Genomic DNA, 27667 nt, shown 5'->3' with positions numbered 1-27667 from the left:
TATGTTAAAGAAGTGGGCCCAAAACTGACCCCTGTGGTACCCCACTGCTAACCGTGACCCAGTCCGAGTGTGGTCCATTAATAACCACCCTTTGTTTCCTATCCCTGAGCCAGCTCTTAACCCACCTACACATATTTTCCCCTATCCCCATTGTTCTCATTTTATGTATCAACCTTTTGTGTGGCACCGTATCAAAAGCTTTTGAAAAGTCCATATACACCACGTCCACTGCATTCCCTTGGTCCAGTCCAGAACTTACCTCTTCATAAAAGCTTATCAGATTAGTCTGACAGGAACGGTCCCTTGTAAACCCATGTTGATATTGGGTCATAAGTTTATTCTTCTCCAGATACTCCAGTATAGTATCTCTTAGAAAACCCTCCAGGATTTTACCCACAGTTGAGGTTAAACTCACTGGCCTATAATTTCCAAGTTCAGTTTTTGTCCCCTTTTTGTATAATGGCACCACATTTGCTATACGCCAGTCCTGTGGCACAGACCCTGTTATTATGGAATCTTTAAAGATTAAAAATAATGGTCTATCTATGACTGTGCTTAATTCCTGCAGTACTCGGGGGTGTATCCCATCCGGGCCTGGGGATTTGTCAATTTTAGTGATTTTTAGACACCGCCGTACTTCCTGCTGGGTTAAGCAGGTGACATTTAATGGAGAATTTTTATCCCTGATCATGTTATCCGTCATGGGATTTTCTTGTGTAAACACTGTTGAAAAAAAGTCATTTAGCATATTGGCTTTTTCCTCATCCTCCTCCACCATTTCACCCAGACTCACAAACAAAAAGCACAGAATGACAAATGTGCAAAAATACCTTGCAATAAGACATATAACAGTAGTCAGCAAGTGCTGATAAAAGGTAATAACAAACACAGGGTATTTAGTCTATACGTTTTTTTGCAAAAAAATGTATAACAAGCTGCCTCACCAACGTCAAGGTAACCCGTATTGAAGCAGTCCCTATCTAATGTATTTAATACCTGAACATATGAACTGTATCTAAATGAGCAGGATTAAGACAGGCGCTTTCTGGTATGGGCACGTGATGCAAGACAGCTCCTTATGTGCATGTCACACAAGAGAGGGGTGGGGTCTCTCAAATCATGCATAAGCACGAAAAAAAAATCGTGCTTATGCATGATTTGAGAGACCCCACCCCTCTCTTGTGTGACATGCACATAAGGAGCTGTCTTGCATCACGTGCCCATACCAGAAAGCGCCTGTCTTAATCCTGCTCATTTAGATACAGTTCATATGTTCAGGTATTAAATACATTAGATAGGGACTGCTTCAATACGGGTTACCTTGACGTTGGTGAGGCAGCTTGTTATACATTTTTTTGCAAAAAAACGTATAGACTAAATACCCTGTGTTTGTTATTACCTTTTATCAGCACTTGCTGACTACTGTTATATGTCTTATTGCAAGGTATTTTTGCACATTTGTCATTCTGTGCTTTTTGTTTGTGTTTCAGTCAGGGTGGAGTGAACATGGTCCAACAGACTTGTTCACATTGTGCATGTCACATGTGTGTTTTTAATCCTTTTTTTTATTTTTAAGGGCGCCAACATTATCATTTTTTAGCTTCTTACTATTTATGTAGTTAAAGAATATTTTGGGATTATTTTTACTTTCTCTGGCAATGAGTCTCTCTGTCTCAATCTTTGCTGTCATGATTTGCTTTTTACAGAATTTATTTAATTTTCTGTATTTATTTAATGCCTCATCACTACCTACTTGCTTTAATTCTCTAAATGCTTTATTTTTATCTCTTATTGCACCCCTTACAGCACTATTTAGCCATAGTGTGGAAGAATTAGCTCTATTGTTCAGCGCAAATTCGACCAAGGGCAAAAATGAGACCCAATCATCTTGGTCAGCAGGTATAAAACATCTTAAATAAGACTCCAGGGTCTGGTTTGTTCTCTCAGTCTGCCCATTGGTCTGGGGATGAAACGCAGAGGAGAAGGATAACTGAATTCCCAGATTGGAACAAAAGGCTTTCCAGAATCTGGAAACAAACTGGACCCCTCTATCGGACACAATGTTCTCAGGAATCCCGTGTAACCGAACCACCTGTTGTAAAAACAAGGGCACCAACTCAGCGGAAGATGTCAACTTTGGGAGTGGTACAAGATGGACCATCTTCGAAAATCTATCACAAATCACCCAGATAACAGTCATTCTCTGAGAGACAGGAAGATCAGAAATAAAATCCATTGAGATATGGATCCATGGCCTCTTGGGCATCGGCAGAGGCATCAGCAACCCACTAGAACGAGAACAGGGTTTAGACCGAGAACAAGTCCCACAGGACTGTACAAAATTCCTCACATCACGAGATAAGGCAGGCCACCAAAACGACCGACTCACCAAATCTCTGGTACCAAAAATACCCGGATGACCAGCCAATGCGGAGCAATGGACTTCAGACATCACTCTCTTTCTCCACTGGTCAGGAACATACAATCTTCCCGTAGGGCAACGCTCAGGTTTATCCTCCTGAAATTCCTCCAGGGCGCGTCTCAAATTGGGCGAAATGGCAGAAAGAACTACCCCCTCACCTAGGATAGTAGTAGACTCAGTCACATTAAGAGAATCAGCAAAGAAACTCCTAGAAAGGGCGTCTGCCTTAACATTCTTAGTGCCAGGAAGAAAAGAGACCACAAAATTAAAATGCGTGAAAAACAAGGCCCATCTAGCCTGTCTAGGATTCAAGCGTTTGGCCGACTCCAGATAAATCAGATTCTTGTGATCGCTGAGGACCACAAATTGATGTCTAGCTGCCTCCAACCAATGTCTCCACTCCTCAAATGCCCACTTCATGGCCAACAATTCCCGATTCCCCACGTCATAGTTGCGTTCAGATGAGGAAAACTTTCGAGAAAAGAAGGCACAGGGATTCATCTTAGAAGTCACAGGGTCTTTTTTGACAATACAGCTCCTGCACCAATCTCAGAAGCGTCCACCTCCACTTGAAATGGAAGTGAGACATCAGGTTGCCGTAAAACTGGAGCTGAAGTAAATCTCCGCTTAAGCTCCTGAAATGCTGAGACAGCCTCAGGAGACCAATTCAGCACATCAGCTCCCTTCTTGGTCAGATCAGTCAGTGGTTTGACAATACTAGAAAAATTACCTATAAATTTACGATAGAAATTAGAAAAACCCAAAAACTTCTGGAGAGCCTTCAAAGAAGTAGGCTGAACCCAATCATAAATGGCCTGTACCTTGGCCGGGTCCATTTCAAAAGTCGATGGAGACAAGATAAATCCCAAAAATGAAATCCTCTGTACATCAAAGAGGCACTTCGATCCCTTAGCAAACAGGGAATTCTCCCTCAAAATCCGGAACACAGTCCGGACATGTTACACATGGGAATCCCAATCACTAGAAAAGATCAAAATATCATCCAGATAGATGATCAAAAACTTATCCACAAAGTCTCGGAAAATATCATTCATAAAGGATTGGAAGACAGAAGGGGCATTAGAGAGCCCAAAAGGCATCACCAGGTACTCAAAATGTCCCTCCGGAGTATTAAACGCCGTCTTCCATTCATCCCCGTGCTTGATGCGAATAAGATTATACGCCCCCCGAGGTCAAGCTTAGTAAACCAGCAGGCACTCTTAACTCTGGAGAATAAATCAGACATCAGAGGTATCGGGTACTGATATTTAACCGTCATCTTGTTAAGGGAACGATAATCAATACACGGTCTTAATGAACCATCTTTCTTGGCCACAAAAAAAAAAAAACCAGCGCCTATCGGTAACGAGGATGGTCTAATATGACCCTTCTCCAACGATTCCTTAATATAGGATCGCATAGCATCATGTTCGGGTATAGATAAGTTGAAAAGCCGACCCTTGGGAAATTTACACCCAGGCATCAACTCAATTGCACAGTCATAACTCCTATGAGGAGGCAAAGACGCAGAGTTACTCTCACTAAAAACATCAGAGAAATCAGCCAGATAATCAGGAATATCATGAGACTGAGGAGAGGTGGAGAAAACAGGAGCGTCCCTAAGAACACACTGACAACCCCAACTCACCACAGACACAGATTTCCAATCCAAAACTGGGTTATGAGTTTGCAACCAGGGGAACCCCAGAACAATAGTATCATGCAAATTATGCAGCACCAAAAATTTACAATTTTCTTGGTGGTCTGGGGCAACTCGCATTATCACCTGGGTCCAAAACTGAGGTTTATTCTCCGTCAAAGGAGTGGCATCAACACCCCTCAAAGGAATGGGCCTCTGCAGAGGCATCATGGACAAACCACAACATTTAGCAAAGTCCAAATCCATCAGATTCAGAGCTGCTCCTGAATCCACAAAAGCCTTAGTGGAAAATGTGGACAAGGAGCAGATCAGAGTAATTGCCAAAAGGAACTTAGGTTGTATACTGCCCACAGCAAATATGTGAGCAAAACGTTTCTCTCGTTTAGGGCAGACAAATAGTATGAGAGGCATCTCCACAGAAAAAACACAGCTTATTACGCCTTCTAAACTCCCGACGTTGCGCCCTAGACAAAACCCCATCACATTGCATAGGTTCAGACATTTGTTCAAAAGGTGGCAGTACCTCCAGTGTAGTTTTACGTTCACGTAAACGCCGATCAACTTGAATGGCTAATGACATAGAGCCATCCAGATCAGAGGGAACAGGAAATCCCACCATAACATCTTTTACGGTCTCTGACAAACCTTTCCGAAAGAGAGCTGCCAATGCACTATCATTCCATGTAGTAAGGACCGCCCACTTTCGGAATTTTTGACAGTACAACTCTGCAGGATCCTGACCCTGGTTTAATGCCAACAGGGTTCTCTCAGCTTGATCAACGGCATTAGGTTCATCATACAACAACCCCAAGGCCTGAAAAAATGTATCCACATTAGTCAGAATAGGATTTTCAGGTGTCAGAGAAAAAGCCCAACCTTGGGGATCGCCGCGCAGCAAGGAGATGACAATTTTAACCTGCTGCAAAGAGCTCCCCGATCAGTTAGGCTTCAAAGCAAGAAATAATTTACAATTATTCTTAAAATTCAGAAATTTAGACCGACCCCAGAAAACACATCAGGAGTAGGAATCTTGGGTTCAGCAGCATGTGACTGAATAAGGTAGGTGGAAATTCCCTGCACTTCAGCAGCAAGCTGCTCCACACGATCAGACAGTTGCTTAATCTCCATTAGGAAAAAAAATCTTCCTACGGCCCAAGAGAAAAAGAGGAAAAAATACATAATAAAAAAAAAAAATTCTGACACTTTTCCTTTTTTTTTTTCCTTTTCATTCTCTAACAATTCTTTCCTGCTTTTGAGTACCCTAGAATCTGCGGTATGGCTGGTGATTCTGTTATGAATGGGAAACCGAGGAGGAAAAAAAGACAACAAGCTAAGTCTCAGAAAACCAGAGACGTTGGTAACTATGCAGATTCCTGATCTTAACCGCACAACTAGCAGCAGTCGTGGAGCGTTCCTACGTTGGCCTAGACGCCTCATCACAACCGGAGAACTACATAAGCCTAAAGCAGGAAAAGAGGAAAACTAACTGCCCCAGAGCAGACCCCAAAGGAAAGACAGCCCCCCACATGTACTGACGGTGAAACAAGATGAAAATACAAACAAAGGCAGGAAAATAGGCTGAGCAAAAAATGGGACCCGGCTAACTAAAAAGGACAGAAAACGAAAGACACTGTCTGCAATCTGCCCAAAAAAAACCTACAAAAATATTGTCCAACACTTCTGATAGCAAAATTAACCCTGAAGTCACTAGACTTCTAAACCTATATCAGCACTCTGAAATATTCTGAGACAGAGCAAAAAAGAGGCCAATCCAATAAGGGACAAAAAGCAGATTGGCAAATACTGATTAATAGGAGTGGAATTTCAGCATAGCCCCAGCAGGGTCAGGCTGATTACACAAAAAACTGAATTGACCAACAAGCGCAAGTGTGAACATTAGCAAAAAAACAAACATAACTTGAGAAGGCTGGAAGAGAGCTGAAGTCCAGGACCTGGGAAGCAGACTGAATCACCAGCACCCGGATAGGGCGTCAGCTCTTATATCCAGTCTGATACTCCAGAGATCCAATCGTTATCTTCCTCATCAGGTGGCAGATCACTACCACTTAAACCAACCGCACTACCTCCTGTCACCACCAGAGGGAGAACGGAAGGGGAACTTCTCAACTGGTGGAGCAGAAAATGAGTTCATGACATCTTTCCCCGGGAAGGAACAACCACCGTAAGGGCAGTCTCCAATTAAGGAAACCACCTATGCCAAAACATGGTATCCATCCACAGACAACTGTTCCGGGGTATTGCCCCTCATCAGTGTGGAGTAGGAAACTGGCTAGTAGGAGCAATGCCTAGTAGAAGACTGTGAAAAATGAGGATGAATGAACTCATGGAGATCAACATCCAACACTGCGGAGACATCATCACATGTTTCTCAACGCAATTGGGAAAGACCTGGCTAGTCATTGCTTGCGTTGAGAAACATGTGATGGTGTCTCCGCGGCTTGTGTTTTGCATATTTCCCATAAGGGATGGGGCATTGCTATAGAATCACTGCGTTGAGAAACATGTGATGGTGTCTCCGGAGTGTTGGATGTTGATCTCCATGAGTTCATTCATCCTCATTTTTCACTGACTCCGGAAGTATAGACGGAAATTTACAAATAGCCCCTAGACTGGATACACCTAGTATGTGCTGATACAGCACCATTGTTCAAAATTTTTTATTACGGTATCATCCATTCACTGTGTTCCAAATTATTATGCAAATATTTCCTCATATTTCCTCTAAATTACCTATATGAATTGCAGTCATTGTTATTTTCCAGTCATCTACTATTCTAGTATAATTGCAATGTTTTTGAACAAACTGCCTATGAAAACAGTATATTTTTAAAAATAAGAAACACTCAAAATGCATGTTCCAAATTATTATGCACAGCAGAGTTTTCAACCTTTTTATTTTTATTTTGAACAAAAAAATGGTCAATTGTGAATTTATAAGCATTATCAGCTTATTACAAAATGAAATCAAACAGTTTTCAAGTCAAAACTTTATTCTAGGTGATGTTACATTTGCACATAGGACCCCTTGTTTGAAAGAAGCTTCTGAACTCTCTCATCCATTGAATTTGTCAGTTTTTGGATGGTTTGTGCTTCAATTGTTTTGCATGTGGACAGAATACCCTCTCAGAGCTGTTGCTTAGATGTGAACTGCCTCCCGCCATCATAGACACTCCTTTTGATGATGCTCCAGAGGTTCTCAATGGGGTTGAGGTCAGGGGAAGATGGTGGCAACTCCATAAGTTTGTCCTCTTTTATGCCCATAGCAGCCAGAGATGCAGATGTGTTATTTGCAGCATGAGACGGTGCATTATCATGCATGAAAATGATCTTGCTGCGGAAAGCACGGTTCTTCCTCTTGAACCATGGCAAGAAGTGCTGTTTTAGAAACTACACATAGATTATGGAGTTCATCTTTACCCCTTCATGGATCCTAAAGGGGCCGACAATCTCTCTCCCCATGATTCCAGTCCAAAACATTTCTCCACCTCCTCCTTGTTGGCGCCTTAGTCGTGTTTTCATGGGGTGTCCATCAACCAGCCATCCTCCACTCCATCCATCTGGACCATCGACCGTTGCACGGCACTCATCGGTGAACAAAACAGTTTGGAAGTCAGTCTTCATGTATCGTTGGGCCCACTGGAGCCGTTTCTGCTTGTGTGCAGTGGATAGAGGTGGTCGACAGGATGGCTTACGCACAGCTGCATACCTCTGAAGGACCCTGCATCTTGTTGTTCGGGGGACGTTGAAGGCACCAGCAGCTTCAAAAACTTGTCTGCTGCTATGACAAGGCATTTTTGCAGCTGCTCTTTTAACCTGACGCAATTGCCTTTTGGAAAGAGTCCTCAATTTTTCCTTATCAGCACGCACACGTGTGTGCTGGGAATCAGCTACATACTTCTTGTGCGATGATCACGATGAAGTGTCTTGGCAATGTTGATTGTAGTCATGCCTTGACCTAAATACTCCACAATTTGTTGCTTCTCAGCAGACGACACATCCTTTTTCTTTCCCATTTTGGCAAAAAATGTAGGCTGCTTAATAATGTGGAACAGCCTTCTTAAGTAGTCTTGCCTTTATTTGGACACACCTGCCAAACTAATTTGCACAGGTATCTGCAATTGCTTTCAGTGGTATAAAGAGCCCTGACACACATCACCATCAATGAGTTTAAATGACAAACAAAAAAATTCTAACCTTATCACTCCTAAACTTTTTTTGCATAATAATTTGGAACACAGTGTAGTGAGTGAGCGTGTGTGGTTTATGCCTTCTATATATACGGTGAATCAGAGATACCAATTTTTACCCTATACTCGATACAGCTTGTATTTTGTTATACAGTACCTTTGTTCGACGTTTAGTATTACGGTCAAATCCATACTGAGTAAGCATCTGAGAGTGACTACGGGACTATGTATATGGAGATTTCAATTGTACCCTATAATATATATACTTGCTATCTTGTTATCCAGTACCTTTTTAACAACATTTTTTATTATGGTCAAATCCAGACTGAGTGAGCGTCTGAGGGTGACTCCGGAAATATATACCGAGATTTCAAATTTGGCCAACACTGTATACAGCTGTACGCTTCTGATACAGTAACCTGTTGTGAGTTCATTCTCACCAGTTGTGAGTTCCCCTTCTGGACTCCCTCTGGTGGTGACGGGAGGTGGTGTGGCTAGTTTGATCGGTGGAGATCTGCCACCTGAGAATGAAGATGATGATTGGATCTCAGGATTCTCAGATTGGATTTAAGACAGCAGACACCCTATTCAGTTGCTGGTGATTCCTTCTGGCTTGTCAGCTCTTGGTTTTCAGCTCTGTTCCAGTCATCTAAAGCTAAGTTTTTCTGCTAATGTTCACACTTGATTTTATTGGTCTATTCTGTTTTTTGTGTGGTCTGCCAGCCCCGGCTGGGGGCTGAGCTGAATTTCCACTCTTATTTATCAGTATTTTGCCAATTGGCTTTTTGTCCCTTACTAGTTCGGTCTCTTTTTGCTCTGTCTCAGAATATTCCAGAGTGCTGATATAGTGGGAGAAGTCTAGTGACTTCAGGGTTAATTTTGCTATCAGAAGTGTTGGACATTATTTTTGTAGGGTTTCTTGCAGGTTGCAGACAGTGACTTGCCTTTCCTTTCCCGTCTAGTTAGTTTGGGCCCCATCATTTGCTCAGCCTATTTTCCTACCTGTGTTTGTGCCTTCATCTTGTTTCACCGTCAATACATGTGTGGGGGCTATCTATTCCTTTGGGGTCTGCTCTGGGGCAGTTAGTTTTCCCTTTTCTTACTTTAGGCTTATGTAGTCCTCTGGCTGTGACGAGGCGTCTAGGAACATCGTAGGCACGCTCCACGGCTACTGCTAGTTGTGTGGTAAGATCAGGGATCTGCAATCTGCATAGTTACCAACTTCTCTGGTTTTCTCTGGCTTAGCTTGTTTTGTTTTTTTTCTCCTCGGTGACCCATTCATAACAGTAACCTTTTTTGCTATTTACATTACCCATTTACAGCTTTTCATATTCTTGTGTAATCCATACTGGGCCTGAGAGCGTTTGTGTCTGCCTCCTGAAATATATACGGAGATTCATAATGTTTACACTATACTATATATACCTTGTATCTGGTGATACTGTACCCTTTTTCAACTTTTTATTTTATTGTGTAATTCATACTGAGCCTGTGAGCGTCTGTGTATGACTCATGAAATACATACGGAGATTTACAGTTATCCCTAGACTGTATAGAGCTGTACGCTTCTGACACAGTGCCATATATCTGCTGGTATTTTGGGTCCATTTTCCAAAACATGAGGAAGTATGGAGGAAGAGGACGCGGACGTGGATGTGGGGGGGCCACCTGGTACTGGTGGTGGTGCATCTGCTGGTAGTGCCAAAAACACAATAGCAGCTAAGGCAGGAGTGTTATGAATGAGTCACCGTAGGAGCCAAAAACAGAAATACTAGCTAAGTCCAGAAAACCAGAGAAGTTGGCAGCTATCGGATTGCAGACCCCTGAACCTATCAACAACAACTAGCAGTAGCCGTGGGGGGTTCCTACGGTGCCCTAGACCCCTCGATCACAGCCGGAGAACTAAATAGCCTAAAGACAGAAAGGGAAATCTAAACTGCCCCAGAGCAGACCCCAAAGCAATAGGCAGCCCCCAACATATAATGACGGTGAAGCAAGATGAAAAAGCACTCACACAGATAGAAAGATAGGCTGAGCAAATGATGGGGCCCAAGCTAACTAAATAGGACAGGATAGAAAAGCTGCTGTCTGCAATCCGCCAAAACCCTATCAAAACAAGAGCCAACATACTGATAGGGAAAAAAGCCCTGAAGACCCCAGGCTTCAAAAAGACTATCAGTACTCAGGTATTTTCTGAAGACAGAGCAAAAATGAATTCAGCTCACCCCAGCAGGGAATGGCAGAAATCCAGAAAAACAAGGCAAAACAAAACCAAAACACAAATGCAAAAAGCAGAGCAGAAAACTTAGCTTTTGAGGAGCAGGAATCAGACTGGTCTCCTAGAATCCTTCTGAGAAATCACAGCAAGGCAGAAGGGCGTCGGCTGCTTATATCCAGTCAGCAATTCCAGTCACCCAGTCATCATCATCCTGCCCAGGTGCTTGGTAATCAGCCTCACTACCTTCCTTCACCAGAAGAGGGAGTTCATCAGACCTCAATGGTGAAGGGGAAAATGGACTCACAACACAGGAGGTGTTGAGCCTGCGTCATGGTGTAGCTCTGGAAGGTCTGTAAGGCTCCCTTTTCTGGGAGTAGGTAGACTGCTTTTAAAGCTGGAGCATCAGGAACTGTTTTTGGCTTACATTGCTGAAACAGCCTCCAGCTCTATCGCCTCCTTTTCTGAAGTTTAAAGAAATGCAAGCACTGAGTCGTCAGTGCAGGCTTCTGGTCAGGAGCAACCCCTTTCCTTGTGTCCTTCACCCACACCAAAAGTGAAGGATGTGGCAGCACACACTTCAGATTACTCCATGGAGCTCTTTTCACATACCATGCCTGGGTTAATTAAAAATGGGGCCCATCATATACTGGAGCATTCCAAATGGGGGACATCAGACACTGGAGCAGCATTTACTGGGCCCATTATACACTGGAGCATTAGAAATGGGGTCCATTATATATGGAGCATTATTAGGGCCCATCACACACTGGAGCATCATCCATGAGGCCCATCATATACTGGAGCATTCCAGATTGGGGACATCAGACACAGGAGAAGCATTTATGGGGCCCATTATATAGTGGAGCATTAGAAATGGAGTCCATTATATATGGAGTATTATTAGGGCCCATCATACACTGGAGCATCATCCATGAGGCCTATCATATACTGGAGCATTATAAATGGGGCAGATCAGACACTGGAGCAGCATCTATGGGGCACATTAACCACTGGAGCATTAGAAATGGGGCCCATTATATATGGAGCATTATTTGGGCCCATCATACACTGAAGCATCATCCATGAGGCCCATCATATACTGGAGCATTATAAATGGGGCAGATCAGACACTGGAACAGCATCTATGGGGCCCATTATACACTGGAGCATTAGAAATGGGGCCCATTATATATGGAGCATTATTAGGGCCCATCAAACACTGGAGCATCATCCATGAGGCCCATCATATACTGGAGCATTCCAGATTGGGAACATCAGACACTGGAGCTTCATTTACGGGGCCCATTATACAGTAGAGGATTAGAAATGGAGCCCATTATATATGGAGCATTATTAGGGCCCATCATACACTGGAGAATCATCCATGAGGCCCATCATATACTGGAGCATTATAAATGGGACAGATCAGACACTGGAGCAGCATCTATGGGGCCCATTATATAGTGGAGCATTAGAAATGGAGCCCATTATATATGGAGCATTATTAGGGCCCATCACACACTGGAGCATCATTCATGAGGCCCATCATATACTGGAGCATTATAAATGGGGCAGATCAGACACTGGAGCAGCATCTATGGGGCACATTATACAGTGGAGCATTAGAAATGGAGCTCATTATATATGGAGCATTAGTAGGGCCCATCTTACACTGAAGCATCATCCATGAGGCCCATCATGTACTGGAGCATTATAAATGGGGCAGATCAGACACTGGAGCAGCATATATGGGGCACATTATACACTGGAGCATTAGAAATGGGGCCCATTATATATGGAGCATCATCCATGATGCCCATCATATACTGTAGCATTCCAAATGGGGGACATCAGACACTGGAGCAGCATTTACGGGGCCCATTATACACTGGAGCATTAGAAATGGGGCCATTATATATGGAGCATTATTTGGGCCCATCATACACTGGAGCATCATCCATGAGGCCCATCATATACTGGAGCATTCCAAATGGGGGACATCAGACACTGGAGCAGCATTTACGGGGCCATTATACACTGGAGAATTAGAAATGGAGCCCATTATATATGGTGCATTATTAGGGCCCATCATACACTGGAGTATCATCCATGAGGCCCATCATATACTGGAGCGTTATGTGGAGCTCATCATATACTGTATGGAACATTATATGTGACCAATTATTCTGTATGGAGAAATATTTGGGGCTCATTATTCTGTATGGCGCACAATGTGGTGGCCATAATACTGTATGGAGTAATATATTGTCCTTTTTTTGATCTATTGTACAATTTAAAATAGATCAGTCATGTCATGTAAGCAGTGAAGTATTTGTCATTGTACTATACCTATATTTCTGTGCCGTATCAGAGCATCATGAGTTGTGTGGTATGTGTTAAAGGGGCGCACTGACACTCTTTGGCCCAGGGCACATGAAAACCTGGAGCCAGCCCTACCCCCCACAACTTTAGCCAAATAACCCCCAGTTTTCAATGCTTAACTATTATTATGAAGTAAATTAAGGTTGACAAGCTTCAGTAATAAGAATTGATGTTTTTGGCATTGAAATGGGCACTGTAGGTGTGTTTACTGTCCTCCACTCCCTGCCGACTTTGCTTCCCCATTGACATGCATTGGGTTTCAGTCAGCCTCCAACTTTTCCCTATAGTCAGCTGATTTCGTTCGACCCGACTTTTGCGAATGTCGGGTTTCATGAAACCTGACTCGACCCTAAAAAAGGCAAAGTCGTTCATCTCTACTCATTACATATCCCATTATTTGGATCAATGATACAGCTTATATAGAATTTGTGAGCCTATATGATACCATTTGGCATACTAGGCTGGAGTCACACACAACCATTAAAAAAATCGGTCCGATTTTAACGGTCCGAAATCGCACAAATGTTTCTTGACCAGTGATCCGTTTTTGATGCGATTTTTCTTCATTGATCCGATTTTAATCGCATGTAAGCATCCGTTTGACATCCGTCTGGCGATTTTTTTTCTGACCATTCCAAAATTGACAAACGGTTTTTAGGCCTGAAACTCATTTAAAAAATCATCCCGCCCTATATTTATGGGCTCTCCAACAGGTGTGAGCCTGCTACCTTTGACATACAGTCAGTGCTTGGATTTGGTTAGCTCTGCTTTGTGCTAAACATGACAGACAGGCTCACTTTTAACACCATTGAGCGTGTTCTTTTCTAATGGGGTAATATCCCGACGTTTTGGGGAGCAATACCCTGTGATTGTGGATCTGAGGAGGCGTAGACGAATGTGGGTCCATCCACTTTTGCTCCGAAGGATATCTAATGGCCATTTCCACCGTCTCTATACATCTCTGCGTAGCCATCCGGAGAAGTTCTATCAATATTGTCGGATGAGCCTTGATACCTTTGATATTTTGCTTGAGATTGTGCGCCCTGGGATCATGTTTCAGGACACGAGGATGCGCAAAGCTATTTCTGCAGAGGAGCGTCTACTCCTCACCTTACGGTATGTCTCAAACCAATACGTTGATGATGTGTGAAGCAGCATATTTATTTAACAGACCTTGAACCTTATTTATTATTGCCCTATTTTCTTAAATTATTTCCACCACATTTCCCCAAAACATTTATATGCTTGTGGTTTACGGAACCAAGCCATGGCATGTAATTTAATGTTCATCATGCCTACTTTAGAATTTCTCGACTTGAAATGTGTTTGAAACTGTATCTGTTGTTTGTTGGGCTGTGTACTCATGTTTTGTTTTTTTTTTTTTCATTTTAGCTTTCTTTCAACTGGCCTTTCATCTGCTGGTCTGCATTTAGAATTTTTAACTGGGAAATCAACAATCTCTGGCACTGTACGGTCTACATGCTCCCAAATCTGGACCAGACTCCATCATGTGGTAATGCCGGAGCCCAAAATGCCTGACTGGTTGCGTATCTCCCGTGGATTTGAGGACACGTGCCAGTTTCCAAAACTCTATATTCAATAATCCAATAATAATCCAATTCTATAATTATAAACAATATTTTTCTGTAGTATTGTTGGCTTTGGTTGACACTCACTACAGGTTTATAACTGTAGATATTGGGGCCTATGGAAGAACTGGAGACTCCAGAGTCTTCAATTCTTCCATTATGGGTCGGCGGCTGCGTAATAATGAGCTTGACCTACCACCACCACGTCAGCTTCCCAACTCAAATCTGGAACCGGTGCCTTATGTTCTTGTAGCAGATGAGGCATTTCAATTGAGCAGACATGTCATGAGGCCATATCCACGACGAACCCTTGACCACCGGCGTAGAATATTTAACTTTCGCCTATCACGTGCTCGGCGACTGGTGGAGTGTGCCTTTGGTATTCTTACGGCCAGGCCAAATGGAGGGTCCTACAGTCAGCAATTCAGCTGAGTGAAGCTAATGTCAATGAAGTTATTAAAGCCTGTGTTGTCCTACATAACTTCACAAGAATTCATGACTGCCCCTCACATGATGATGCTGAAGTGGAGTCTGCATGATGTGTTTACAACTTATTTTCTAACACCTCAGGGTGCTACTGCCTGGCAAGATGATGCCTTATCTATGTAGTGCTTTGGTTGTATTGTGTTCTCATAAAGATTGTTTGCTTGGCCTTTTGTTTTGTTTTTTTTAAACAGTACTTTTTACTATATCTATCTAACACATTACAGAACATGTACGAATATGAACAGACACACATTGTGAATGTTAACAAGTTTATTACTTGTTTTTTTTTTTGGTATTGCAGTACCAAATAACCATAGTAATGGCATATGGCCTAATGTTATCAGCACATTAGTATTTAACAGTCCAAACCAAAAATGAAACATCATGTATAAAACACAAAACATTACATCAAGGGAAAAATGAAAACCTACAAGTCATGGTAGGTTGGGGGTGGTGAAGGTGGGGGGCCTGTTTGGTCATTTGGGCATGGTTGCTGGGCCACATCTCTGTCCCCCTGTGCGCTGGCAGCAGGCTGTGCCATCAGTTGCATCCTGCCAGGATCAATTTGTGGGTTTGGGTAGGGGTAATTTTGATATTGGTGTGGGTAGTCCTGGTAGAGCTACCCTAATTGCCCATATCCCCCAATATGTCCATGTATAACATACCCATGTTGTGGCCACCCACCAACATTGGGTACGTTAAAGTGGCCATATTGGGCATGTGCGCCCTGGCCCATATATTGGACCTGTGGAGCCACATTGGGGATGTGTGCAGGCTGAGGCGGAGGTGTTGGCACCCGTGGAGGAGGAGGAACAGGTTCCAAGGATGGTTAACTTGCCACATCAAGTCCAACCAGCCTTATAATTTGATTCTCATCTGACAGCTGCCACCTTTCAAGAAACTGAAACACACTGCGGGGATTATTGGGTGGTGTGCTGGCATCCAAAACCATTTGGAGAGCCCCTCTCGTACGCAGCCTGTACCCACTGGGAATTGCCCTCAAATACTGTGCCAGACTGCGCCCATAAGCCTCCTCCCCATCATCATGAGCAGCTGTGGACAAGTAGTCCAATACACCTCGGTCCACCTGAATTCTTGTTCCCAAAGGTGCTCCTTCTCTCCTGCGCTTGCCTCGTCATGGTAGGGCCGAAGGCTGAGGAGAGGTATCCAGTGGCATGGTGGGGCTGCTACTGTTGCCCCGGTCATCATGCTGTGCTGCCTGGCTAACAGATTCTGGTGGTGGTGATCTTGGTGGTGGTGGTGTAGCTCTGGGAAGTCCTGCAGATGGGCCGGACCCTGCAGCAACATCCGACTCAGGATCAATCACCACCTCAGAGTCGGAACCGGTCTCCCTCTCTGTGAGGTTTGACTCGGTGCTACAAAGTAAAAAAATAACATAAATTAAATTTTGCAAAGAGAATATCCAAAGTACTACATTAAACCATGCACTTACGGTCTCAGATCCATCACAGGAGCAAGGAAATGTAGGCGGTCGAAGTACAGGTATTTTCTCTTTGTGGTTCCGGCCGCTCCACTACGGGACCTCAGCTGTCTCTCCCTCCTATATGTGTCCCTGCAGCTGCGCCAACGCCTTGTCACATCAGTCACTACAATGTGAACAAAAACACAGGATTTTGTTACACCACACATGGCTATGGTATCAAGGGTTTACCTATGCTTAGGTACACATTTTACAAATTATATGATTTATATTCCTGTTGGCTCCACACCAATCAAAAAAATAAGGAAAAGGTTGAGGCCTACTACAAAGGACCTTCTAACCAACAGAATTGCTAACAAAATTTAGAAAAACCTGTGGTAATAATGTGAACATCTATGATGTTTTGAGTCAAAAAACAAAAGTTATATAGTGGCTAAGATACGGGCAGAAAAACAAGAAGAGCACTGCATTTGGTGGCAGAACAATTAGCTAAATATTTCAAATTTTTGTAAGGCAAATTTGTCATTGTGCCACCAGTCTGGGAGATGTAATTTAGATGTTGTAAATATGCACACAATAAAAATGGCGGAGTAATTATGTCCAGATATCTGAGCAATGACGACACATATTGGGACTTACATTGAGCAGATTAGATTTGGGGATTTGATTGTGTGTACACATTATTTCACTTACTAATTTGCTCCCGCTCCTCCCGAGGTTTTGCCGCATATCCAGTGAACATCTGGGCACAGATTCTTCTCCACGCTGCCTCCCTGCGTGTGCGGTCAGCATAGTGGGGATCTCTCTGGTCCCATAGTTCTGGCCTCTCCTGGACCAGAACTATCAGCATTTCCACATTGACTGGCGTGGACATGATGGAGGACTCCGTGGAGGCGTTCTTCCTGGTTTTTTTTTATGCTGCAAGAGAAATTTACATCCCAAAGCTTCCTGGCCATGCCTCCTGCTATTTCCTGTTGACCAGGAGAAGTCTTGCGATTTAATCGCAAGTCACACGTGTGGTGCGTTTTCAATGCGATTTTTAATCGCATCCATAGACTTGCATTGTCGAATCCGATCTGAAAATCGGTGACAATCGCAGCATGCTGCGATTGTCTTGGTCCGAGGAATGGATCCGATAAAAAAAACGCATGATGGGAGCAGCACCATAGAATAACATTGGGACGAATGCAATGTGATTTTTTATCGCATTGCATTCGTCCGATTTAATCGCTAGTGTGACTCCGGCCCTAAAGGTATTTTCATTGATTCTGATATGTCTGCGCTCGTTTCAGTGTGGAGGTATACTCTCTAAGGCCGGTTTCACACATCCAGATATTTACGGTACCGGAAAAAATGGTACCGGAGATATCCGTATCCGTGTGTACACGTGGCACATCCGTGTGGCACCCATGTGCCGCATCAGTACCACATGGACGGCCGCAGGGGAAGTAGCACTAAAGTAAGCGTTGTTCCCCTGCATGTGGTGCACCACATGCAGGGGAACAGCGGCTTACAGTAGCCACTTCTTCCCCTGTGGCCGTCTGTGCTCACGGAGGACAGTGTACACTGTTCTCCGTTTGCAGCACATGATGCGGGCCGTGTGTCCATGTTAAAACAGACATGTCTGTGTGTTTTGCACACAGACACACGGTCCGTGAAAACACGCTGACATCTGCAGAGACACATTTAGTTGAATGTGTCTACGTGTGTCAGTGTCTCCGGTACGTAAGAAACCTGTCACTACACGTACCGGGACACTGACTTGTGAAACAAGCCTCACAGTAGGTGATTCAGTGCCATGTGGATATACTATACAATTCCCATCATACAGTGCCCCTTTGTTAATAACCAGTAAAGGCTAAGTAGACAGCTGAGAGCTGATATTAATAGCCTGAGAAGCTCCATGTTCCCTTCCCAGACTATAAACAGCCGGCTTTCCCTCAGCTGGTTAAGAGAAATAAGGGGAACCCCACAGCGTTTTTTTCATTTATTTATTTATTAGCTAAATACATGTACAGTAAGCTACAAATGCACTACACCGACTATATAACTCAATGACATCTATCCATATATACTGTATTTATATATATCTGTATATAATATTGTTTTATTAGTTAGAAAACTAGCAGAGGACGACTAATATGTAAAATCTGATGTTAAAAATACATTGCATACGCATGTGTCACACTGGGTGAAGGATAAGTAAGTGCACAACAATGGGAAGAGGGAACAGGTAGCCCAAATAGTAGGGAAGAGGGGAGTGGAGACCCCTGGGCAGATCTAAACTCACCCTGTCTGCTCTAAACGTCCATATATAGATTCTGGACCTATCGCCAAGCAGAAACTTAATCCCTGCCTGACCCGAGCGGTAGGCTCTACACAGGGAGGGGATGGGGTTGACACTAGTCAGTCCCCACTAAAACTAACTAGAGAGAGGGTAAATGGATGGGGGGGGGGACACTTCGCTTAAGAAAACAACTGGGATGTCATGCCAGCAATCCTTCAAGGGTCCTCATGGAAGACACTAACCGACTACTAGAACTTCCAAGACTGAGGCAAGTATGAGCTAACACCTACACCATGCTCCAGCAATTGAATGTATTAAACCTTCAGGACAGGTGTGTGATTAGCAGCAGAAGGTGGGGGGAACTATTTGGTCCTAGAGGGAGAAGAATGACATCTGAGTGCAGTCTGATTTCCGTGGACTGAAACAGAGAAGATAGAGAATTTTTCTTTCTCCATCTTCTCATTGAGAGAATCGGACCACACTATGATCATGCTCTGATTAAATTCTGATTAGAATTAGATTAGAGTGTGATTTGCATAATTGACCCTATTTTCTCGGATGTGAGAATATACGGTCGTGTGACCCTAGTCTAATTCCTATAAAATAACAGGAGACATCAGGGCAAATTTATTTTCATATTAATTATTTAATTTGCTACATTTTTATACGGTGCTGGAAATATCATTTTAATTTCTCACCTTTTCTTTGCTTCCTCATACTGCCAATTAAGTCTTACTCTGTCCACCAAATTTGCTTTATCATCAAAGCCATACTATATTAGATAAAACAAAATATTTCCAATTAAAGATAATAGTAAATTAAAAAGAAAAAAATATAGGGACTATTATTCCAAATGAGTTTGGATTTACCATACCTCTCCGATGTTGTCTGTTTGTGAGCAGGCATCGCAGTATTGCTGAGGTAAGCATTCATTGAGTGAGCTGGAATTATGATGAATGTTGTGCACGGAGTCGGAGATGCAGCAGCTGTTTCTGAATCCATCAGTCAGCTTAGCTAGGCTCTGTAAGAAAAAAATAATTGGTTGCTGGGCCTGATCTCCATGCTAGAAATAAAATTTTAAAAAAAACAAAAAAAAAAAAAACAGAAAAACAAAACACAGTTCGGCTATTACAAAGTCAATAAAATAGCGCCCCCAGTGAAGGGTTTATGCTATAAAATGGGAAACTATTTGCCAAAACTGCACAGAGACACTACTTAGAATGAGCATCTAGTATAAGTGTTTCAGTCATCAGCGGCACAACTTCTTATTGCACTAAGTGCATAGACCTGTCATCGTAATGTTGAATGACCATGACGATATGAAAGCACCTATTAGACCCAATTTATTTACAGTGTTAAACCGCACATAAATCAACGGTTACGTACATGTGTTTATTGGATTTGCTGTTTACATCATTGTCAAAAGTACAAATTATCCTAATGAAATGAAAAGGTGACTGCGTCAACATGCAAGCGCTTCTTAGGCCATTTACTGACCAAAATATTTTAACTTGAACTTTGTATCAGTATTTGTTAGGGTGCTTTCATATTGCTTTCTGTGTCCCATTGGGACCGCAAAACGGGGTCTGGACACATGCACCGACGGGGGTCATAGACTGGAATGGTGACTATGCCGCGAATGTGAGCTCCGCCGTGCACAGGAGGCGGACAACCAGACGTGGTATACTATGTCCAAATGTCCGCCTCCTGGAGACTAAGGCTACTTTCACACATCAGTTTTTTGCTGTCAGGCATGATCCGGCTTTTTTTAGAAAAAACGGATCCGGCATAAATTTTGGAGAACTGTAGAAACGGATCCGTTTTTTTGCTGGATCCGTCTCTGTTCCTGGAGGCTGGCCAATTGGATCTGAGCATGCGCAGACTTAAAAAAACCGGATCCGGTTGCTGGATCCGTCTTTTTCTGGATCCGGCGCATTCCGGCGCCCATAGACCTTCATTGTAGCAAAAAGCTGGAAGCGCCGGATCCGGCGCTTCCGGCTTTTTCGCCGGAGACAAAAAACGTTACAGTAGACGTTTTTTCAAGACGCCGGAATGAGACAAGTTGCCGGATCCGGCAAAAAACGGATGAAACGCAATGCCATCCGGCACGATCCGGCGCTAATGCAAGTCAATGGGGAAAAAAAGCCGGATCGCGCCTGAAGGCAAAAAACTGATGTGTGAAAGAGGCCTTACTCTCCCAAAAATAACACCTTAGTCTAAAACCTGGAGTGAGTTCAAAATATGGGGACATATATGAAAATATTTCAATTACCATTATAGTTTCTCAGTTTATGCCCCACTCTTGTGATGCAAAATAATAACCAAAATATCCAAGTGTGAAAGTGGCCTAGAAGGGTATTTTGGATCAACACTGCAGTATTTGAATGTGGAAGTGTTAATTACGAGACATTATGTGCAAGTAAAGAGCTCTAACAATTGTCTGTAAAAGTAATATCCTTGAAAATACCAGCATTAGGCATTTATAACTACACACATGGTCAAAATTGTTGGTACCCCTCATTTAATGACAGAAAAACCCATAATGGTGACAGAAATAACTTGAATCTGACAAAAGTAATAATAAATCAAAAATCTATGAAAATGAACAAATGAAAGTCAGACATTGTTTCTCAATCATGTTTCCACAGAATTTAAAAAAAAATACAACTCATGAAATAGGCCTGGACAGAAATGATGGTACCCTTGACTTAATATTTTTTTGCACAACCTTTTGAGGCAATCACTGCAATCAAACAATTCCTGTAATTGTCAATGAGACTTCTGCACCTCTCGACAGGTATTTTGGCCCACTCCTCAAGAGCAAACTGCTCCAGTTGTCTCGTGTTTGAAGGTTGCCTTTTCCAGACGGCATGTTTCAGCTCTTTCCAAAGATGCTCAATAGGATTTAAGTCAGGTATCGTAGAAAGCAACTTCAGAATAGTCCAATGTTTTCCTCTTAGCCATTCTTGGGTGTTTTTAGCTGTGTGTTTTGGATCATTATCCTGTTGCAAGACCCATGACCTGCGACTGAGACCAAGCTTTCTGACACTGGGCAGAACCTCTCTAGAATCCCTTGATAGTCTTGAGATTTCATTGTACCCTACACAGATTCTAGACACCCTGTGCCAGATGCAGCAAAGCAGTCCCAGAAAATAACAGCACTTCCTCCATGTTTCACAGTAGGGACAGTGTTCTTTTTCTTGATATGCTTCATTTTTCCATCTGTAAACATAGAGCTGATGTGACTTGCCAAAAAGTTCCATTTTTGTCTCATCTGTCCATAGGTCATTCTCCCAGAATCTTCGTAACATGTAGTATGGCAATTTCCAGTCTGTTTTTTTTTATGATTTTTTTCAACAATGGTGTCCTCCTTGGTCGACTCCCATGAAGTCCACTTTGGGTCATACAACGACGGATAATGTGATCTGACAATGGTGTTCCTTGAGCTTGAGGTTCACCTTTAATCTGTTTAGAAGTTTTTGTGGGCTCTTTTGTTACCATTCGCATTATCCATCTCTTTGATTTGTCATTAATTTTCCTCCTGCAGTCACGTCCAGGGAGGTTGGCTACAGTCTCATGGATCTTAAATTTCTGAATAATATGTGCAACTGTAGTCACAGGGACATCAAGCTGCTTGGAGATGGTCTTATAACTTTTATCTTTAACATGTTTGTCTATAATTTTCTTTCTAATCTCCTGAGACAACACTTTCCTTCGCTTCCTTTGGTCCATGTTGAGTGTGATACACACCATGTCACCAAACAGCACAGTGAGTCTTTGTAGCCCTCTATACAGGCTCACTCACTGATTCCAAGATTATAGACACCTGTAATGCTAATTAGTGGACACACCTTGATTTAACATGTCCCCTTTGTCACAATATTTTCAGGGGTACCATCATTTCTGTCCAGGCCTATTTCATGAGTTTTATTTTGTTAAAAATTCTGTGGAAGCATGGTTGAAAAATCAATGTCAGACTTTCATTTGTTCATTTTCATAGATTTTTGATTTATTATTACTTTTGTCAGATTCAAGTTACCACATTTTTCGAACTATAAGACGCACTTTTTTCCTCCCAAAATGTGGAGGAAAATGGGGGTGTGTTTTACAGTCCAGATGTACTGGCTCTGGCTGTGGTAAGGAGGCAGGGGAGCATTTTCGGTGGAGCAGCGAGTCACAGAGGCAGGAGCTGGTGGATCTTGTGCCCGCTGCTAAAGAGAAATGTGCATGGAGGGCAATGAATATTCATTTCTTTTTGGCATCCTGGTTTGATTGGCCCCATCCCGTTGCTGGTATGATTGGCCCCATCCTTATTCTGGTAAGATTGGCCCCATCACGTTCCTGGTATGCATGGCCCCATCAGAAAAGATAAAAAATAACAAACTGGGACAGTTCATCGCAGAGAGCAGTGAGTATTCATTGCTCTTCAGTAGCACACAGTGTATCATGTGTGTATGGGGAAAAGTAATCCCCGAAAAAGCAGTGCATGTATACAAATGTGTTGGTAGTTTGCTTTGGGGTACTGTGGTTCCACCTGCAGGTTATTTTTCCTTACTGCAGGTTTATGAAAATTAATGTTTAAACTGTATGTTGTGATCAAATCATGGATGTGTGGTTTGTTTGGCTATTTTCTTGCTGATGGGAGCAAGTTTACCTTTCAAATGGTGTATCAATTGTGTGTGGGTGCAGTATGAACAGGGATACAAAGGAATCACTGAAAAACAGTGTTTAGAAATATTAGACTAGATTAATTTTGCAGCCAGAAACAAAAATTGCACATCAGAAGCTATTGCATTTTTTTTTATAAAATCCAAATGAAAAAAATATATATTTTTAGCCCATAATACAATGAAATTACGTTTTTTAAAAATCGCCCTCAAAAGTTTCCATAACCTTTCAAGTTTCCATAGTCTTGATCTGCAGTAAAACTGTTTTTAGTTGTTTCAAGAATGTCCAACATCACTATCTCTCTGCCCATACCTGCATGAGATCGCGGCGCTCCTTCTCACCCATATAAATTGCCTGCCGTATTGTCCGGAGTTCATCCATTATTGCTTGCGCCTCATCTAGCTTATAGTTTGTATGAGTGCTTGACATCTTCCGATCAATCCTGTAGAAGCACAAGATATGAAGATGAAAAGAAAAAACAGTGAATTCCATAAAATAGTGTTATAATAGAAATGGACCTTAAATATTGCTAAACCGGATTGAGTTCCAGGTGAACTAAACCAACAGAGCTTATAAAAATGCAGAGCTGCTAATATCAATAGTAAAGTAATATATTAAAGGGGTTTGGGAAAAACCTTGTCCCTCAGCTGCAACTGTGCTTTGCTCACCTTACCCAGTTCCAATGTTGTCTCCACTACTGTTCCCCATGTCTGTTGTTGCCTGCAGCGCTGACGTCCTGTTGGCAGCATCACAGCCAATAAACTGAGCTAAATGGCTCTGAGCGACTCGTGCTGTCAACTCGAATGGACTGGCGGAGCTCAGTTATTGGCTCCAGTGTTATCAATGTGAAAATAACAGACACTAGGAGCTGCAGGAGAGATTTGACCTGGAGTAGGTGAGTCAGGCAATTTAAAGAAAAGAAAAAAATGCAGCAAGGAGACAGGGGTTTTACAAAACAGGAAATTCCCTTTAAAGGGTTGTCCTATCCGGATAATTTGAAATTCTATAGAAGTCACCCCAGTAGTGGGCTAATTCACTCTGGCCTACAGTCATTACTAAGCAAGTCTACCAAACTAACTAGAGTGATTTGCAATATAAGTATTAACCCCTTCTCGATCAATGACGCTACATAGGCTTCATGAAAGTCGGTGCCAATCCGACCAATGACGCCAATGTGGCGTCATGAATCGATTGCCCTCCTGCGGGTCGGGTGACCGGGGTCAATGAAAGGTCACCCGACCGGCACACAGAGGACCCTTTGTAGTTCACCCCTGGGGGGTGGCTTAGCCCCCACATGCCTACGATCGCTCTGATTGGCTGTTAAAAGTGAAACAGCCAATAAGAACGATTTGTAATATTTCACCAATGAAATTTGGTGAAATATTACAATCCAGCCATGGCCGATGCTGCAATAACATCGGCCATGGCTGGAGACCGAGATCCAACCCCCCTCACACCGACTGGCGGGGGCGATCGGTCGCCGCTGTAATCATCTGCTCCCCTCCCCCTTTCCTCCGCTCTCCCCCACCTTCCGATTCCCCACCCCCACCCCCGATACCTCCTATGTCCCTCTGGCCGTCTCGGTGTCCCGCCGTCCAAGATCATAGGCGCCGCCATCTTGGAAAATGGCGGGCACATGCGCCCGTCACGCTGCAGATTCATTTTTTAATTTTGATCACTGTGATAAACTCTCACAGTGATCAAAATATAAAAATGTAAATACACTGCACTTTATCACCCCCACAGGTAGGCTCAAATAATAAAATTAAAAAAAATTTTATTTTTCCATTAGGGTTGGAATTAGGGTTAGGGTTGGAATTAGCGTTAGGGTTGGAATTAGCGTTTGAATTAGGGTTCGGGTTGGAATTAGGGTTAGAGTTGGAATTAGGGTTAGGGTTGGAAATAGGGTTAAGATTAGGGTTAGGGGAGGGTTGGTGTTGGGATTAGGGTTTGGCTTATGGTTAGAGTTGGGATTAGCGGTGTGTTGGGGTTAGGGTTGGAGTTAGAATTTAGGGGTTTCCACTGTTTAGGCACATCACGGGGTCTCCAAACGCGACTTGTCGCCACCATTTATTCAAGCAAATTTTGCGTTCAAAAAGTCAAACAGTGCTCCCTCCATTCCGAGCCCCGCCATGTGCCCAAACAGTGGTTTACCCCCACATATGGGGTATCAGCATACTCAGGAAAAATTGCACAACAACTTTAGGGGTCTAATCTCTCCCTTTACCTTTGGAAAAATAAAAAAAATTGGGGGCTAAAAAAATTATTTTTGTGGAAAAAAATGATTATTTTCATGGCTCTGCGTTATAAACTTCTGTGAAGCACTTGGGGGTTCAAAGTGCTCACCACACATCTATATAAGTTACTTGGGGGGTCTAGTTTCCAAAATAGGGTCACTTGTGGGGAGTCTCTACTGTTTAGGCACATCAGGGGCTCTGCAAACGTACATGACGCCCACAGACCATTCCATCAAAGTCGACATTTCAAAATGTCACTACTTCCCTTCTGAGCCCCGACATGTGCCCGAATAGTGGTTCCCCCCACATATGGGGTACCAGCGTACTCAAGATAAACTGGACAACAACTTTTGGGGTCCAATTTTTCCTGTTATCATTGTGAAAATAAAAAATAGTGGGCTAATAAATCATTTTATGAGGAAAAAAAAATATTTTTATTTTCATGGCTCTGCGTTATACACTTCTGTGAAGCACCTGGGGGTTCAAAGTACTCACTATGCATCTAGATAAGTTCCTTAGGGGGTCTAGTTTCCAAAATGGGGTCATTTGCTCCAAAATTTAGGCACACAGGGGCTCTCCAAACATGAGATGGTGTCCGATAACGATTGGGGATAATTTTCATTTCAAAAAGTCAAATGGTGCTCCTTCCCTTCCGGGCCCTGCCGTGCACCCAAACAGTGGTTTATGACCACATATGAGGTATCAGTGTACTCAGGAGAAATTGCCCAACAAATATTAGGATCCATTTTATCCTACTGCCCATGTGAAAATGAAAAAAATTGATGCTAAAAGAAAATTTTGGTTGGAAAAATTAAAATGTCCATTTTTTTCCTTCCACGTTGCTTGAGTTCCTGTGAAGCACCTGAAGGGTTAATAATCTTCTTGAATGTAGTTTTGAGTAGCTTGAGGGGTTCAGTTTTTAGAATGGTGTAACTTTGGGTATTTTCTGCCATATAGACCCCTCAAAGTGACTTCAAATGTGAGGTGGTCCCTAAAAAAATGGTTTTGTAAATTTTGTTGGAAAAATGAGAAATCGCTGGTCAACTTTTAACCCTTATAACTTCCTAACAAAAAAAAATGTTGTTTCCAAAATTGTGCTGATGTAAAGTAGACATGTGGGAAATGTAATTTCTTAACTATTTTGTGTCACATAACTCTCTGGTTTAACAGAATAAAACTTCAAAATTTGAAAATTGCAAAATTTTCAAAATTTTTGCCAAATTTCCGTTTTTTCACAAATAAACGCAAAAATTATCGACCTAAATTTACCACTACCATGAAGCCCAATATGTCATGAAAAAACAGTCTCAGAATCGCTAAAATCTGTTGAAGCGTTCCAGAGTTATTACATAAAGGGACACTGGTCAGAATTGCAAAAAATGGCCAGGTCATTAAGGTAAAAATAGGCTTGGTCATGAAGGGGTTAAAATAGACTTTCTGAATGAGGGTCACAGAATGCCACACACAATTAATCCTTTATAACTTTTTGAAGCTCAGATTACACCAAAAACTGGCATAAAATGATTAATACATGTGAGCCTATATGTGGACACCACCTTAAATATTGAGTTTGGATGTCCCAGCTCCACCTCTTTCAAATAAATACCAAATCTCCAGCAGATAGCCATACAAGCTCTATAGATAAGCACTGGTAAGGTGGGAATTATCAGCCAGTCTGGTGGACAAATCTGGGCTTGGCAGATGGCAGGAGAACATTTGAAATTGCCTACAGGAAGCTTCGGTGGAGGAAGGATGGCTTTCCCACTTTGGGCGAGGGTCTTATGAAGTCCCTACAGAACTTCATGAAATAAATAGATGACCATGTGAAGCTCTGTTCACATCTGCACCCAGGCTTGTCTTCATCGTGATGGCTCTGTCACTGTCTCCTGTTTTGTCTCCCATTGCAGACATAGCAGTAGAGGAAGACAGCCAGCTGCTTTACTGCCAGACACAGGCATGTGAGAAGAAGGGGTGGGAAATGGCTGACGTCCTGGTGCATATATGTATATATATGGATTTTATATGCATTTCTCTAGCTTAGATTAGAATATGAGACAGATGAAAGGACA

At 42.7% G+C, this 27667-nt stretch overlaps 1 protein-coding gene across 4 annotated transcripts in view; it reads right to left on the bottom strand.

Moving 5' to 3' along the window:
* WWC3 (WWC family member 3) overlaps positions 1-27667 on the bottom strand; it is a 272451-nt gene that overhangs the window by 71757 nt on the left and 173027 nt on the right. For all 4 annotated transcript variants that reach the window (XM_073565989.1, XM_073565991.1, XM_073565992.1 and 1 more), the window contains exons 6-8: positions 23674-23803; positions 19568-19714; positions 19392-19465 (exon numbers count right to left, since the gene is read on the bottom strand). In XM_073565989.1, coding sequence (XP_073422090.1) covers positions 19392-19465; positions 19568-19714; positions 23674-23803 — 351 coding nt within the window. The remainder of the gene's footprint in view (positions 1-19391; positions 19466-19567; positions 19715-23673; positions 23804-27667) is intronic.

This window comes from Dendrobates tinctorius, unplaced genomic scaffold (assembly GCF_039654945.1).
Source record: "Dendrobates tinctorius isolate UK_male_01 unplaced genomic scaffold, ASM3965494v1 ptg000016l, whole genome shotgun sequence".
Taxonomy (NCBI): domain Eukaryota; kingdom Metazoa; phylum Chordata; class Amphibia; order Anura; family Dendrobatidae; genus Dendrobates; species Dendrobates tinctorius.
Note: the sequence above shows the minus strand (reverse complement) of the source record. Positions and strands in the feature narration are given on the sequence as shown.